At 40.5% G+C, this 17,740-nt stretch overlaps 1 protein-coding gene across 1 annotated transcript in view; it reads left to right on the top strand.

The window, feature by feature from the left end:
- Window positions 1–17,740, top strand: part of LOC119972560 (serine/threonine-protein phosphatase 4 regulatory subunit 3) — a 59,807-nt gene that overhangs the window by 24,958 nt on the left and 17,109 nt on the right. Inside the window, exons 7-11 of the mRNA XM_038809470.1 lie at window positions 3,026–3,142; window positions 4,128–4,259; window positions 6,036–6,141; window positions 8,772–8,816; window positions 12,246–12,404. Coding sequence (XP_038665398.1) covers window positions 3,026–3,142; window positions 4,128–4,259; window positions 6,036–6,141; window positions 8,772–8,816; window positions 12,246–12,404 — 559 coding nt within the window. The remainder of the gene's footprint in view (window positions 1–3,025; window positions 3,143–4,127; window positions 4,260–6,035; window positions 6,142–8,771; window positions 8,817–12,245; window positions 12,405–17,740) is intronic.

A 17,740-nucleotide genomic window follows, 5' to 3' on the forward strand; every position in this document is an offset into this window, starting at 1 on the left:
TAACAATCTGCCTGATTCCACAAATATGGGGAGCTGCAGCCCTTCTCGGTTCACCACAAAGATCACATAATACAGCACAATCTTCTTGATCTTCTAATATGGTGCACAAGGGCCAGCTCCGGCTACTTCACGTATTCTATCTTTTCACCAGGACCAATTAGTTGGATCTCGAAATTCATGGTTTCTCTTCAGTCTGCCCGATTTAAATGTTCAAAGTAGCTTCCCCAGGTCGAGGGTGATTTGATTTAGCCTTGGTGTAGGAGACCATGCTGATTGAAAAGATATGGAGTAGAGCAGGAAGAAACGGTTAGACGGCGCAAGCTATGGGTTTTGAAAGTTTGTTTATTTTTGGGAACAAGGAAATACAATTTGTCATAAGTCAGATCGAAGCACTGCATAAGGTGAACTCCGCCTCAAGCGCAAGGCTGAGCCTAACGCAGTTATAGATAATGCACAGGGCACACTTGACCAGAACACGCATGAGCAGGTTCTTCCCGGAGGTAGAGGACAAATGTGAACGGTGCCAGGGAGGCCCTGCCATGTTCTGATCCTGCCCCAGACTTGTTGGGTACTGGCCCACCTTTTTCGAAGCCATGTCAAAGGTTGTGAGGGTGGAACCATGCCTGCTAGGTTGAACAGCCAGAACTCTAAGGGGAGAGGGGCAGGCACCCTAGCCTTTGCCTCCCTGATTGCCCGCTGGAGAGTCCCGCTGAGCTGGAAATTAACAGCGCTACCCAAGGCAGCAGATTGGCTGTCCAAATTAGCAAAATTCCTTAAACTAGAAAAAATTAAATTCACCATTAGAGGATTGGAAGAAACCTACCGCAGCACATGGAAGCAATTCATTGGCTTGTTCAAAGACCAGTTTGTGACCAGCAACCAATAAGGAGGATGGGAGGGGAGATACCATAATGGGTGCAGGAAGATGAGGGGGGGGAGGGGAGAGAGGAAAGGGGATTCACCAGCCAGCGTACAGGGTATGGAGGGCAGAGGGGACCAATGGCAAGAAAGCACATGGGTGCAACCATGTAAACAACACCATGATATGCCGGGGGGGGGGGGGGGGCGGGCGGCATATCTGTATATATGTTACCTTTGCATTCATATCTGTCTATTCTTTTGTATTTCCATTTTGTCGATTTCTCATTATTTCTGTTTTACGTTCCTTGAAATGTCTTTACAACTAAATGCATACCCAATAAAAATATTTAAAAAAAATAAGTCATCTCTCTTCAGGATAGAGCAGCTGTACCATTGGGATGGAAGAAGTTTACAAGGGCGAGTTTTGATGAGATCAAAAGATGTACCTTGAGGACAGGAAGTCAGTAGTTTATGCATTGCATATACTTTACAACTTGGATTTCTCCTCTTAAAATCCTGACTATTTGTGTGTGTAAACTGTATAACTGCACTGGTCAAGCTGGTTACATGAATACTAATCCAATAAATTACTTTGCCTCAACCCAATCTAACTTGGTAAGAAGTGCCATGTTTGTATTGCCTGTTTGCTGTTTCAGTAATTGTTGGGGCCTCCAAGTGAGATTGCCAGCTTGCGCAAAATTGAGTACTTTTGTGTAAGAAGGATGTGCAAGCTATTGTCGCCCATACCCATTGTTTAGTCACATTATTTTTTTTGTTCTTATGAAATCATCTTAAAGTACATTCTATACTCTGCATTGCTGTATATTTAAAAATCCTATTTAACTTGGTTAAAGTACAGAATTTTGATCATCTTGATGTGGGATGGTTTTTCATTATGTCAAAACTTGTTAACACGTTGTCAAACATTATCACTTTTATAAGATTACATTTATTAGAAGTTTCCATGTCTCGTTTTGTAGCACTAATTTGTTAAATATTTAGAAACACAGCAGTAGGATGAACTAGCTCTTGATCCTTTTGTACGACATTCCTTGTTTTAGCAGAGGTGTTAACAGCATGGGTGTTTCAGTCATGACCCATTGGTCACAAGGCCCCTGAGTCCTAGAGCAGTGTGTTCAAGGAATGCACATTACAATGGAAATTATTTACTCGCTGCTGTTTGCCCTGTTTGAATTTTAAGAACTTGGAAGTTCGAAAAGCTTACATACTGGTGTTAGCTCATTAGTAGATAAATATTCAGTAGTACCAAGATCTGTGTGTAACAGTAGCTTGAGAAATTTGTAAATTAATGGAATAGATTTAAATCTTATTGCATGTTCCAGAAAGGCCCAAAATAGCTTTTGATCCATTTTTAAAAGAAAAAAACTAGTTACTGCCTGTGTTTAGACAATGGAATAAAGTCAATACACGAAAAGTAGTTTTATGTCTGTGACATCCATATTGCACTGCACAATTTCTGTCAGATTTTGTGTAGAATTCTGCAAATGCAATATGTTTTCTGCCATTTTCTGTCATTCAGATTAGTAAATGATATTTATCAAAATGTTGCTCGTCTGTTCTAAGATACCAGATCAGTAAAATTTGCTTTTGAATATTAAACAGATTTGAGTAATGGTTAATGTATATTATGGAATAGAAAATCTGTTTTAAATAGCCCAGAAATTGAAAATATTTTTGCTTCATTTGAGTTTATACCTCATCTTTAACTTGGGTTTAAGAGAACCTACCCGTGGAAATCTGCTAATCCTCTTGAGCTGGAGCTAGGATAATTCACCATTGTACTGCTGAAGCTCTGTTCGTTTTCATTAATTGTTGAACATGTGTGACCTACCACAGAGCACAGTGGAGATTGCATTTTTAATATGCAGGAAATACTACAGCAACTGTATCCTTACACCCTTGAATTTTGTACAAAGTTGGCATAATCTAGTGATTCACCTGTTGTGCTTGATGCTAATACTGAAATGCTTCATTTTAAATTGTGTATTCTAGCCCTAGCTTATTTTAAAAATAGTAACTTGGGTTTAGTGTTTTATATAGATTTTTAGTTGATTTCTGCAACTGGTTTTCTATCCAAACAGAATTATATAATTCATCAATCTTTTAATTAAAATTTACACTTATCTTACTTGCTAATTTACAGGGTATGGATGATGTCCAAGTGCGAGCTGCCGCTACAGACATATTCTCTTATCTTGTAGAATATAGTCCATCAATGGTACGTGAGTTTGTAATGCAGGAAGCTCAGCAGAGTGATGATGTAAGTATATATCCTCATAGTGAATAAACAAATTCTGTTTGAAAATAGAGTTGGTTGCTCTGTTGATTTTTTTTTTAAACGGTCTATTTATTTGTTAAATTCTTTGTACACTCCATGCATAAATGATCTTGAAAGCTTTTGCCAGAATTTTATGGGGGTATCAAAGTCTGTTCAGAAAATAGGGCTTGAATAAATATGTAATTTCATTGTGAAAAGCATCTGCTCTTAAATTCTAATGTCAAGTGTAAGTCCGAATTCTATTAAGTTAATTAAACAAGGAGCTGTAATATTTAGCTTTAGTTACACTTAGATTTTTGTCATCCATTTTATTGTGGATTGCTGTCTGAGATTTGTGCATCAGATATTGGGTGCAAAATTAATTCTAATTACTTGAAAAATTAAGCTGTCTACGGAAATTGGTCTGGGATTTGAATATCAGTCCCAAACATTTGAAAGATGTTAGTTTTCTATTTTTTCAAAATTAGGCCAAATAGGCTCAAGTTTGATCAAAGGTTTGCCTTGTGATGTGATGCTACTAACTGCATCTGATTTTAGGGTTTGTTGCATTTTGTTCTTGTGTTTTGGGTTTTCCTGCTTCTGCGTTGGTATTATGGCAATAACTTCAAATCACAAAGTGGCTCTATGTACCAAGTATTTGTTGCATATTGTGTTTGTCTACAACAGTGAGGGTATTTTGGTACAGGCAGAGCTAAAGCAGCCAGCATGTACCTGTTTGATATCTCTCTTAAACTCTGCTTGCATTGACTATGGTTGGACTTGTGATACTTTCTAAATGTAGCAGTCAGCAGCGCACGGCATGATTCTTGAGTACTTCAAATGCAGTCTGATTACTTGACTTTGATGAAGTGCCTTTCATGATCACCAAACTTCTCTGTGACTATATTCTGATTTGTGTTTTGTTTTGAACCATCTGCCAATTACTTTAATTTTAATATTGTCCAAATTTTAATTTGTTTCCATACAGGACATTCTACTAATTAATGTAATAATTGAACAGATGATCTGCGATGCTGATCCTGAACTTGGTGGAGCAGTTCAGCTAATGGGGCTACTGAGAACTTTAATTGACCCTGAGAATATGTTAGCTACAGCAAATGTAAGGCACTTGAAAATATTTTGACAACTCTTGGGCCTGGGGGAGAAACGACAATTTATTGGCCGGGATTCTCCCCTACCTGGCGGGGCGGGGGGGTTCCGGCGTAGCGGAGTGGCACCAACCACTCCGGCGTCGGGCCTCCCCAAAGGTGTGGAATTCTCTGCACCTTTAGGTGCTAGGCCCGCGCCGGAGTGGTTTCCACTCCGCCGGCTGGTGCCCGGAATCGGGGCTGGACAAAAGGCCTTCGTGGTCCGCGCATGTGCCGGTGCGTCAGGGGTCTCTTCCACCTCCGTAATGGTGGAGGCCATGGTGGCGGCGGAAGAAAAAGAGTGCCCCCACAGCACAGGCCCGCCCGCCGACCGGTGGGCCCCGATCGCGGGCCAGGCCACCGTGGGGGGAACCCCCCCCCCCTCGAGTCCGATCGCCCCGTGCCACCCCGGGGGCCCGTTTGCGCCGCCAATCCCGCCAGCACCAGAGGTGCTCCAATTCCCGCCGGCGGGAGAGGCCTGTCAGCGGCGGGACTTGGGCCCATCGCGGGCCGGAGAATAGCCGCGGGGACACGCCGATCGGCGGGCCGTGATTCCCGCTCCCGCCGATTCCCAGGTGGCGGAGAATTCCGGACACGGCGGGGGCGTGGCCGCAGGCAATTCCCGACCCTGTGGGGGTCAGAGAATTCCGCCCATTGTATTTGCCCAATTTGATTTGCGGTTAATGACCTTGGTCCTGGGGGTGGCGCGGGGCGATCGGACCCCGGGGGGGGGGGGGGGGGGGGGGGGGGGGCAGTTTGTTTCCATAGGTATGCTGGTATGCTAACATCTGATTGTATAACTCGCCTCCCTGAAAGTAATGAACTAACTCAATCAGACTGCGTCTGACATTGTCAACATTTCTCCAACTAAATAACCACTACCATCTTTCATTCAAGTTCCTTCGCATCATTCATTTTAGCCCTTCTTGGTCACTTGTTCAGACTGAGAAACCAGAATACTTCTGTGTCTATTCCTACCCCATCTTCACACTGGAAAAATCCTTATTCAATTTTTTCTCACTGCTGACTCATGGCTAGTTCTGTGTTGTCTTTGCTGGCTTCCTCTCTAAATTCTAAAATGCAGCTTCTCTCATCCTGTCTCGCACTAAACTCTCTTAATTTTAAAACCAAGTTTAATAGCTTTACCACCTACAAGTCTCTTCACAGGCTTGTTCTGCTCTAAGCCTTCCATCTCTTTTGTCCTCCATACCCTTTATCGTTCCATCATTCATGGCAAAATCTTCAGCTGTCTCAACCCTTCTAGAACTCCTCAAAATTCTTCCTCCTCTACCTTGAATTTCAACTTGATTTCAGTGACTTTATTGAATCAATAGGTCGTGTTAACATCATAGCATCAATAATTCTGGTTATATACTCTGGAAGGCACACCAGCATGCATTTATATAGCACTTTTAACATAACAATACATATTAAAATACAAGATTGGAAGCAGCATTATAAAACTACCTGGTTGTGTGATGTAATTCATGTGGTTTATTTGTTGAACCCTAGTTAGTGTAGATTGCTAGATTTGTTTGTGGAAACAAACATTTAAGAAATGTTAGCATAACTGTTCTTGGGTACTTATGTTTCTACTTTTCATATAAGTTTTAAATTATTTTTTAATGTCTTAAATTTTGGATTGACATAATTCTGCTGTTGATGGAATATCAATGTAAGTGTTTTTTTAAGAAAACACCTTTCAGAACTTCAGTAATTACCAACATGTGTTCTGTCATCTTTTTCAGAAAACTGAGAAGACAGAATTCCTCAGTTTTTTTTACAAGCATTGTATGCATGTTCTCAGCGCTCCTTTACTGGCTAATACCACAGATGAAAAACATAGCAGTAAAGGTGAGTTTCAAACTCATCTATATTAATGTTCACTTGTCGTGTCATCTGTAAATGCTGATGATCTTTTGAATGTTAATTGTGTCTATATTCCATTACATTGTCATTTTCTGTGCTATTTGTAAGTGACTCTATCGTTTTTTCATTTGGAGCACTTTAACCCTTGACCCGTGAGCATGTTTTTTACACAAGCCCAGTGACGATGATTTCCCTATTAAAAATTGAAGTGTTGATTGGCACCATATTAAATAGCCAATTTAAGGCAAGAGGGGATTTATGACTGCCTGTGTACTTTAGAGCAGTAAAACAAACCAATTTTTACTCAGTAACAACATTTATTTGAATGAAGAGACTTCTCCGACTGCAGCAAGTCAACTGCAACATGATTTCTCCAGCAAATTGTGTTGACTGTGTCAAACCCCTCCCCAACATGCTTTCTGTTCAAATTCGTTTGCATGTCGCTGGTTGAAAACTGCCCATTAATTAGTGCAATTGTGCAGTCTTTGCAAACTTAGTTTTCTAAAGAAATCAGGTTTCAAAACATCCTTGATCTGCTGAAGTGGTAACTTGGTGCAGTTTGATCAATAGAACTGAAAATGGGGTTTTCTCATATAGCAGGCATATTTAATCAGTGTCAGTCCACTACTTGCAAGTAAACCTATTTTAAATTACTTAAAAATACTGTAATTTCCAAAGATAGCTAATGTATTCTGAGGGTGCGTCTAGTTTTGTGGGTGGAACCAACATGCGACACATTGTTTATTGGCTTAAAGTTTGTGCTAAACATAATTTGCTCAATTCTATGATCTTTGCATTGGCTATGCTATTTTTCGGGTGAATAAGCCAGTGCAACTGAATGGAAGCTCTGCCCCTTGGATGCAGTTCACATATACCTACAGACCCTTGTCAAAAGATGGTGTGTGTTAAGATCCCCCTGGGAACCAATAACTTGCTTTAAAAAAGAAATCCCCATGCTGCTTACGGAAATAAACCGATGGATGAGATTTCACATTTTGGGAATTTTACCGAAACAACCAAATCGGCTTAAATCAAACAATGGTCAAAGGAAAAAGCTATGTTTCTCATTAGCTAATTGATGCAACCAAAATATGCCTTAAAACCACTTTTACGCACCGCCATGCTTCTAGCACAGATGTAGCATTAGAGGAACGGTTCCAAAGTCACTCCCAGCTCCTGAAAAGGTTCACTTATCTTTGCCATGCCGGATCAAAACCTCCAATGTTCTTCGGCAATCATTCCACACGCTTCAGGATCTGACCCTCACCAATGAGGCATGCTTTAACGAATCCATGATTCCTGAACTTTCAAGAGCACTGTCTTCTTTTTTTGAAGAGAAACTATACCATGATAGAAAGATTCGGTAGCACTTGATTTGAAAATTTTGCAACCAACATTTTGTTTCAATACTGAAATTTTTAGTGTCCAGATTAATTGAAACAAAGTAACCGTGAAAAAGAAATTTAACAATACCATTAAATTTATCCATTGAATTGTCTTGTGATAATGACTTCATTAACATTTTACTTGCGTCTCCCAAAAGTCTGGTGTTGGGCTAGATATTTTTGTTGAACTTTGATACTTGACAATTATTGTTTTTTTGGGCACTATTTACTAGTCTTTTGAGCCTGCAGCTGTGCTCCACATCCGCCAAATGCCCTAAAACATGGCCCCAGTGCCGATTGTTGTACCCAGGATATTCTGTGTGAGACGTTGCTATATATTTGGGGATATACCTTTGGGGATCACTGACTTTTCTAGCCTGATTGACTTTTCTGGTCAAAGTTTCTTATGCCAACTGTTTGTAGGAAAAATGCTCTGAGATTAGACATGGGGGCCCATTGCAAAAATAACACTTAAAATATGTTTTTGGTCTTTGTGCAATGGAAAATCATATGAAGATTAGAACTCTTATCTAATAATGGACGAGTAAATTATATATCCCTTGTGATTTGATAAGTAGGGTGGGTGGAAGTATCTTGAATCTTGAGCTTTAGTAAATCACTGAATTTATTGCTGTCTTTTCCAAGTTATCCAGGTTGACACTCTGTATACCTCTGTGTTAGGGAGCGACAAAAGTCTAAAGGCAAGTTGACCTGGTATCTTAGCCTTGTTGGCGATTGTTAACAAAGTTAGCATAAGCAACACTTGCACATGCTAATCTTAATTTAGGGATGGAACTATTTACCTGCAGATTGAACCTAGCTAGGAGCATATTGCAGTCCTAGCCTAATGTGGAGCACCGGACTGCTGAAATCGTCGAAATGTCCATATCTCCCTTTCTAATTTAAGTTAGTGATGCTTTACTACTGCTGAAAGTTTTAAATTAGTTTTTCAGGAATTGCATTGTTTCCTTAGGAGATGAGATAAAATTGATAGTAAAATAAGTTTAGAACTAGTATCAAATTCTCAATGGTGCGATCTTAACATGGCAAGAATTAATTAGAGTAATGAAAGTGGAATAATTTGAAGAATAAATGTTACAATATGGGAATTTCAGGGTCTTTCTGAATGTGTGAACTGAGATGGGCTGAATGGTTTCCGAATTTAATCTTGTAAACTATATTAGCAATGATTGTCTTTAACATTACCATGTGCTTGATTTTATTTAATAGATGCAGTAATAGATGGATCCGATAGGAATAGTGCTTTTTGTTCTGGTAAGTTGACATTCATTTACTAAGCTGCTGGATTTTGCGGATGGAATATGTCTTTAAATATTAAAATTATAGCAATTCACAAGCAGTTGATTTGTTTCTGAAGAAGCCAGTTGTGTGCCAGGCTGTTACCACCTGTATAAAATATCTATGGTTGGGTGATTTTTTTTTGTCCTATTTGCACAAATGTTGTCTCCTGTATTTATACCATGTAGCATATGTTAACTTGTATTCACTTAAACATTTTTGAAGTTTTTGATTTCGAAGCATTGTGTTAACATAGAACATACAGTGCAGAAGGAGGCCATTTGGCCCATCGAGTCTGCACCGACCCACTGAAACCCTCACTTCCACCCTATCCCCATAGCCAAATAATCCCGCCTAACCTTTTTGGTCACGAAGGACAATTTATCATGGCCAATCCACCTAACCTGCACGTCTTTGGACTGTGGGAGAAAACCGGAGCACCCGGAGGAAACCCATGCAGACACAGGGAGAACGTGCAGACTCCACACAGACAGTGACCCAGTGGGGAATCGAACCAGGGAACCAGGCGCTGTGAAGCCACAATGCTATCCACTGTGCTACCATGCTGTTCCAATTGAATTTTGTGGTTGAGTGGCGAGGACAAATAAATGATGGATCTGTGTTGAGTTACTGATACTAACTAACATGGCCATTATGATCTTAATATTTGGCGTGGTGACTTTGGACTATATAGGCAACGAATTGGCTAGATTATTGCTCTTAATTACCATCTTTCACCTGCTAGAAAGCATGTATGTGCTCACATTTCTGGGTTTTTTTTTAATCCATGGGAATATTGCACCTTGAACTGAGTGGTTTGCTAGGCCATTTCAAAGGGCAGTGAGACAGCAATTTCAGAGGTCAGTTAAGAGTCAACCACATTGCTGTGGGTCTGGAGTCACATGTAGGCCAGACCAGGTAAGGGTGACAGATTTCCTTCCCTAAAGGGCATTAGTGAACCAAATGGGGTTTTACAACAATCGACTGTTTTTCGTGGTCATCATTAGACTTTTAATTCCAGATTTTTGCTGAATTCAAATTTAACCATCTGCCATGGTGGGATTGGAACCTCGATCCTCCGCATTACCCCGGGTCTCTGGATTGGTAGTCCAGCAATAATGCCACTGCGCCTCTGCCTTTCCTGTGTGTTGGACAGGATTGATGTAGTAACTATTCTAAGTAATGATCACGAAAATGATATAGCATAGGAGATGGCTCTTTCTACCTGTGTCAGTACTTTGGTAGAGCTATCCAATTAATCCTAATTCCCTGCTCTTTTCAAATAGCCCTGTAAATTGTTTACATAGATACATAGAAGATAGTAGCAGGAGGAGATCATGGTAGATCATCCAACTCCATAGCCTAATCCTGCTTTCTCCCCGTAACCGTTGATCCCATTCGCCCCAAGTGCTATATCTAGCTGCCTCTTGAATATATTCAATGTTTTAGCATCAACTACTTCCTGTGGTAATGAATTCCACAGGCTCACCCCTCTTTAGGTGAAGAAATGTCTCCTCGTCTCTGTCTCAAATGGTTTACCCTGATTCCTCTGACTGTGACCCCTGGTTCTTGACACACCCATCATCGGAACTTCTTTCCTGTATCTACCCGGTCTAGTCCTGTTAGAACCCCCCCTCATTCTTAACTCCAGCGAGAACAACCCTAACCCAATCCTTTTAGTATGTTTAGTATTTCCGAATGTCACTATTGAACCTGCTTCCATTCCGGATCATAACTTTAAAAATGTAGCAAGTTCCTCTGCTTGTTCCAATTACTTTAAACCCATGTCCTATGGCCATTGACATTTTTACCAGCTGAAACAGTCTTTCTTTATTTACTCTCATCATATCATCTCTTGGCAGCACGGTGACGCAGTGGGTTAGCCCTGCAGTCTCACGGCGCTGAGGTCCCAGGTTCAATCCCGGCTCTGGGTCACTGTCCGTGTGGAGTTTGCACATTCTCCCCATGTTTGCGTGGGTTTCGCCCCCACAACCCAAAGATGTGCAGGCTAGGGGGATTGGCCAAGCTAAATTGCCCCTTAATTGGAAAAAAATAATTGGGTACACTAAATTTATAAAAAGAAAAAAAAAATCATATCATCTCTTAACGTTTGTGCTTTAAGGAGAACAATCCCAGTTTCTGCAGTCAGTCCATAGGACTGAAGTTGTCCATCCTTGGTATCATTCTAGTATATCATTCCTGCACCCCGTTCGAGGCCTTTGAATGTTTTCCTAAAGTGTGATGCCCAGAATTAAACACAATACTCCAACTATGGCTAACCAGTGTTTTATAAAGGTTTAGTACAACTTATTTGGGGTTTTTTTTTCTTCCTCAATTAATAAAGCTAAGTGCAAGTTTGCTTTAACTGCCTTCTCAAATTGTCCTGGCACCGTCAAAAAATTGTGTTCATACATTCTCAGGTCTCTCTTCCTCCAGCCCTTGCAAAATTGTAGAATCAAGTAGTTTGCCTATACTTCCGAACTATTATGAAGAATGAAGATATAGGGCAGGATTTTCCAGCCACATTTGCCCAGCAACCAGAGAATCCCGCCCGAGGTCAATGGTGTTCTCCAATCTATGTGGCTCGCCTGTTCGGAAGAATCCAGCCCATGTGGCAGGCAGTGTTTGCAGAACTGTGTGTCTGTGTGGAGTCTGCACGTCCTCCCCCTGTGTGCGTGGGTTTCCTCCGGGTGCTCCGGTTTCCTCCCACCGTCCAAAGATGTGCGGGTTAGGTGGATTGGCCATGCTAAATTGCCCGTAGTGTCCTAATAAAAGTAAGGTTAAGGGGGGGGGTTGTTGGGTTACAGGTATAGGGTGGATACGTGGGTTTGAGTAGAGTGATCATGGCTCGGCACAACATCGAGGGCCGAAGGGCCTGTTCTGTGCTGTACTGTTCTATGTTCTATGTAACTGTGCCCCACTCTGTGTGTATCTTCGAAAAATTCAGGAAAGGGAAATTGTGGCACCTAGTAAGAATGTAGCTTTCATTTTACTGTTGCATGCAGTGAGTGCCTTTTGGTCACTAATGATAAGTAAAGTTAAAGTTTCAAATATTCCCAAAAATGTTGTTTAATCAGACAAAATTTATCTTTGTAACGTTTATTTGCAAAGTAGGTATCCTTACGACTTGTTGAGAATGCCAAAAACCAAATGCCTGCTGACCTTAAATTAAGGTCAGTTTCTATTTGGCCAGTTTCTATTTTGTGGTGCCCTGACTTTCCATTGAGATTGCAACTAGGCAGATTTATTTTGAGAGGCTGACTTTCTATCAGCTTGGCATGGTTCTGAACCAAAGTCCCAGCAGTTAAAATGCAGTTTAAGAATTTTACTTCTCTCATCCTGTTTCAGATTAGTTTTCAAAATGAAATAAAAACATTACAAAAAGTTTGAATTTTTTTTTTTTAGATAACTTCCAGACAGCTCAGCTGTTGGCCTTGATTCTTGAGTTACTTACTTTCTGTGTGGAACATCACACGTATCACATCAAGAACTACATCATGAACAAAGATTTGCTGCGAAGGGTTTTGGTACTGATGAACTCAAAACACACTTTTCTAGCCTTATGTAAGTGAACACTGGTAAAAGTGTAACTAATAACTTGAGTCTGAATTACTTTAGTCTGAAAATGTATCTGTCTTTTGCTACCATGTTCTTTAACAATTTATACCAGATTTCTGTTGCTTTTTATTAGAATTGGATGGCAGATCTATAATTGTAAAATAAACTCAGACAACCTGGTCAAAACTGCAATTGGAAATCCACTTTGTTCTGGTGCAGTGGAGATGGCAAATGTTTCCTGGGGTCCACATTTCTGCCTACCAGAGGTATTTGATAACACCGCTGAAGGGCATAAGAGTGAAAGATGAGGTAGAAAATGAGAAATGTGTCTCAGTACTTTACCTGGGACTACACTGAAATTAGGACCAGGATTTAACAAGCAGGGAAGAGATTCTTCAGAAAGTTGGTGAATTCTGTAACACAGTTGAAGGACCCTATAGTTTAAATAACTGATTATGCCTGACTCTCCACTTCCATACCGTTGATCTCTGGGAGATCTGGACTATTGTCTCTCAAACGAGCATCCATCCAAACAGCAACATCATGCCTTGTTTCTTTCATTGTTTATAACAAGTTAGTACCTTACATTTCAGAGAATGTATGATACTATGCACCATATTTATCTAACAACTTAGATGATGGAATGGAAAATCATATATCCAAATTGCCCAAGGACACAAAGATAGGTGAGATTGTGTACAGTGTTTAGACAAAATTGTAAAATTACACCAATATTGATGATTGTGATTGAACAAAACTGGGGCAAATGAATTTCAATGTAGCAAATGTGAGGGCATTCACTGTGTATTTTAAAAAGATTGAACAGATACGTTCTCAATGGTGCAAAGCTAGAGACACTGGAGGTTCAAAAAATTGGGAATTCAGTAACATATAACATTAAAATGTATAAATTAGCTTTAGAACATTATTGGAAAGCATAATATTTGACTGCCGACTAGAATACAAGGAGTATAATCCATACTATAACTATACAGAGCCCTGGTTAGACCACACTGAAGTACTTTGAGAATTCTGCACATCAAACCTTAAGAAAGATATAATGGCTGTGGACGGTTTAAAACCAAAAAGGTAATTTGAATATGGAGTTGAAAGATGGGGCCAAGGTTTTTGATGGGTACTAAAGCGATGCAACAAAACTAATATTGCAGTTCAAGAGGGCTGTGAAATACTGAATGATATTAGCAAAATCAAAGAAATATTCGGGGGTTTAGCATCTTTGAAAGTTGGTAAATCACCCTGCAGCCTGGAATATATTTCATTCTGCTAAGAGAAACAAGGAAGGAAATAGTAGGGGCTCTGACCATCACGTTCCAATCCTCTCTGGCTACAAGTGTTGACTTTTTTTTTAAAAAAGGGAGGTAGGGATAGATAGTAATTGCAGACCAGTACGGTTAACCTTGGTGGTAGGCAAACTGTTGGAAAAAAAATTGAGGAACAAATTAAATCGTCACTTGGGTGCAGTTAGACAGTAGGCAAAGATTTAAAGGAAGGTGATATCTCACTAAATGTCACTAAATTTTTTTGGAAATAACCAGGAAGGTTGATGATGGTAATATATTTTATGTCTACAAGATTTTAGTAAGACTTTTGACAGGGTCTCCTTCCTGTATGACAGACGAGTTGGAATAGTGTTAGATCCAACGCAGGTTGGATTCACAATTGACTCAGGGCAGCAAAGGGTAATGGTCAACTGAAAGAATGTTTCCAGTGGAGTTCTACTCCGCTAGATCTTTTTTTGTGATACATATCAATGATTTAAAATAAAATGTATGGGCATAGTTACATTTGCAGCCGGTGCAAAAATAGGTTGAGAGATTTATCGTGAAGAAGAGTACTGCAAACTGCAGGAAGATATCAATGGACTGATCACAAGCAGAAAGTGACGAATAAAATTCAGTCCAGAGAATTGAGATAATATATTTGCTTAGGACAAACAATGCAAGAGACTACACAATAGCTAGTAGGATACTGAGAAATGTGAAACAGAGGGACATCGCTCATTTAATCATGGTGATGCCTATAAGGTCTTCAATAATGCACAGTATCACAGCACTCACTCTCTTACGGCAGAGTCCTCAGAGATTTTCAATGAAAGGTGTTGATGGTGTTAAAGTCTTGACATGACCCGATAGTCTTCCAAAGTGTCTCCAAGGTCCGGACAGCATTTGAAGAGGATTTTGGGGTGTATGTTCACAGATTGCTGAAGGTAGCAGGCCAGGTAGATAAGGTGGTTAAGAAGGCATCTGGAATATTTCCCTTTATTAGCTGAGACAGCATGTAAGAGCAAGGAAGTTATGCTAGAACAGTATAAGACTTTAGTTAGGCCTCAGCCCAAGTTGCAGTTTTGACACTGCATTGCAGAAAGGATATGAGTAGAGAGGGCGTTAGGAACATTTATTAGATTGTTGCCAGAATGGAGCATTTTAGCGATGAGGAAAGATTTGATAAGAGTAGGATTGTTTCTTTTGGGGGGGAAGATTTAGTGAAGATTTACTGCATTACCAGAGTAACTACACTTCAGTGACAGTAAATGTGCATCAAAACACTGCTGCAGTTAGTTCCAGGGTCAAGGAAGTATTTATGTGCTCAAAGTAAAAATCTCATTAATAAAATTCCATTTGTGGTAGAGGCTAGAGACAGGGGACATAGTTTAAAAATAAGGGCTCTCTCATTTAAAACGGAGGTGAGAATTTTTTTACTCTGAGCTATGAATCTTTGGAATTCCTTTGCCACGAGAGTGGCGGAGGCAGGGTCTGTGATTATTTTAAAACCAGAGGTAGGTGGATTCTTCAGTAACAAGGGAGTCTTTAAGTTCATCAGACGTAGATGGAGGCCATGATCAGATCAGCCATGCTTTAATCGAATGGAAGAGCAGGCTTGAGGTGCCGAATATACTACTAATTCATATGTATGAAGGCCATTGGATTTTAGCTCCGAAATCCGAGTTGTGACATCAGCCCATTTATTCTATTTTCCTGTCACCACTCAGTTAAGAATAGGATGTCAATGAAATGGAAACAAAAAACAATACAGCACAGGAACAGGCCCTTCAGCCCTCTAAGCCTGCGCCAAACATGGTACCTGCCTAAACTAAAACCGTCTGCACTTACGGAGTCCGTATCCTTCCATTCCCACCCTATTCATACATTTATCTAGATGTCCCTTAAATAGCACTATCGTACCTGCTCCCACCACCTACCCAGGCAGTGTGTTCCATATATTTACCACCCTCTGTGTATATAAAAAAAAACTTGCTTTGCTCATCTGTTCTAAACTTTAAAGCTATGTCCCCTTGTACTTGACTCTCCTACCCTAGGAAATAGCATCTGACTATCAACTCTGTCCATGCCACTCATAATCTTGTAGACCTCTTATCAGGTCGCCCCTTAACCCTCTCGTTCCAGTGAGAACGACCTCTCCTCATAGCTAATGCCGTCCATACCAGGCAACGTCCCAGTAAATCGCTTCTGTACCCTCTCCAAAGCATCCACATCCTTCTGGTAGTGTGGCGACCAGAATTGTACATAATATTCCAAATGAGTCCTCACTAAGGTCCTGTAGAGCTGCAACATTGAAATGAAATGAAAATCGCTTATTGTCACAAGTAGGCTTCAAATGAAGTTACTGTGAAAAGCCTCTAGTCGCCACATTCCAGCACCTGTTCGGGGAGGCTGTTACGAGAATTGAACCGTGCTGCTGGCCTGCCTGGGTCTGCTTTCAAAGCCAGCGATTTAGCCCTGTGCTAAACAGCCCCAGTTGATTTTGCCAAACATTGACGTGCCAATTTTTATAGTCAATGCCCCGACCGATAAAGGCCAAAATGCCATATGCCTTCTTGACCACCTTATCCACATGCATGCCACTTTCGGTGATCGGTGGACATGCACGCCCAGATCTCTCTGCCTGTCAGTACTCACAAGAGGTCTACAATGTACTGTGTAATTCCTACATGTATTGGACCTTGCAAAGTGCATTTCCTCACACTTGTCCGGATTAAACTCCATCTACCATTTCTCCGCCTAAGACTCCAACCAGTTTATATCCTGCTGTATCCTCTGACAATCCTCTTCACTATCCGCAACTCCACCAATTTTTGTGTCGTCTGCGAACTTACTAATCAGACCAGCTTAATTTTCTTCCAAATCATTTATATACACCACGAACACGAAGGCCTGAGAACTGATCCCTGTGGCATGCTGCTAGTCGCAGTCTTCCATTCAGAAAAACACCCTTCTACTGCTACCCTGTTTTCTCTGCTCAAGCCAGTTCTGTATCCAACTTGTCAGCTCTTCTCTGATACCATGTGACTTCACCTTTTGTACCAGTCTACCATGAGGTACCTTTACTGTAAAAGCTTTACTGTAATCCATGTTTACAACATCTACTGCCTTTCCCCATCTATCATCTTTGTCACTTCCTCGAAAAACTCAATCAAATTAGTGAGGCACGACCTCCCCTTCACAAAACCATGCTGTCCATCTTCCAAATGTGAGTAAATCCTATCTCTAAGAATCTTTTACAATAATGTACCTACCACTGACGTAAGGCTCACCGGCCTATAATTTCCTGGATTTTTCCCTGCTGCCCTTCTTAAACAATGGAACAACATTGTCTACTCTCCAGACCTCTAGAACGAACTTCACCTGTAGCCATTGAGGATTACTGTTTAATAGTTTATCACTATAGTTTTATATTGCTTTGGTATATGGTAATAGCCCAGCATACAGTTTGGCTCAGTTGTTACTTCTCTCGACGCTGAACCTAGGGTTCAAGCAATGCATGGAAACATTCTTCATTTAACGAAGACCACTAAACTCATTGTTGATCGGAAAATTCTATAAGCAGCAAGCTGATTGTCATCTCTGCTCAATTTAATTTCAGTAGCATGTGCTTTGAGAAGGGCTATAAAAATGCAAATTCTTCAAGTAATATAAAAACTTTATGTTCATGTCTATGGGAATTACTATCTGTCCAATTTGTAGGGGAGTCAGAGAGGCAAAATGGTTTTGGCTGCAAAATCCAAAGGGTGGAAACGTTTTAGTTGAAGTGGATGAAATTAATACTGATCTAGACAGAGGAGCAAAGTTTCCTTACACACATGAAGATGTGTGTTTCGGGATGAGTTAAAATTTGGAGTGTATTTCACAAAGGCGATCCTCTGAATGAAAGCATTTATTAAAGATTTCTGAAACACTGACTTGTCAGCCAACAGAGTTTGGCATAAAGAATGTGGCATTGTCAATGGAAAGGAGGTAGGAAGCTTGACAAGATTAGAGCAGGGCACTAAAGTTTTTCCACGACTGGAGATGAACTTGGTGAGC

Source organism: Scyliorhinus canicula, chromosome 1, assembly GCF_902713615.1.
Source record: "Scyliorhinus canicula chromosome 1, sScyCan1.1, whole genome shotgun sequence".
Lineage (NCBI taxonomy): Eukaryota > Metazoa > Chordata > Chondrichthyes > Carcharhiniformes > Scyliorhinidae > Scyliorhinus > Scyliorhinus canicula.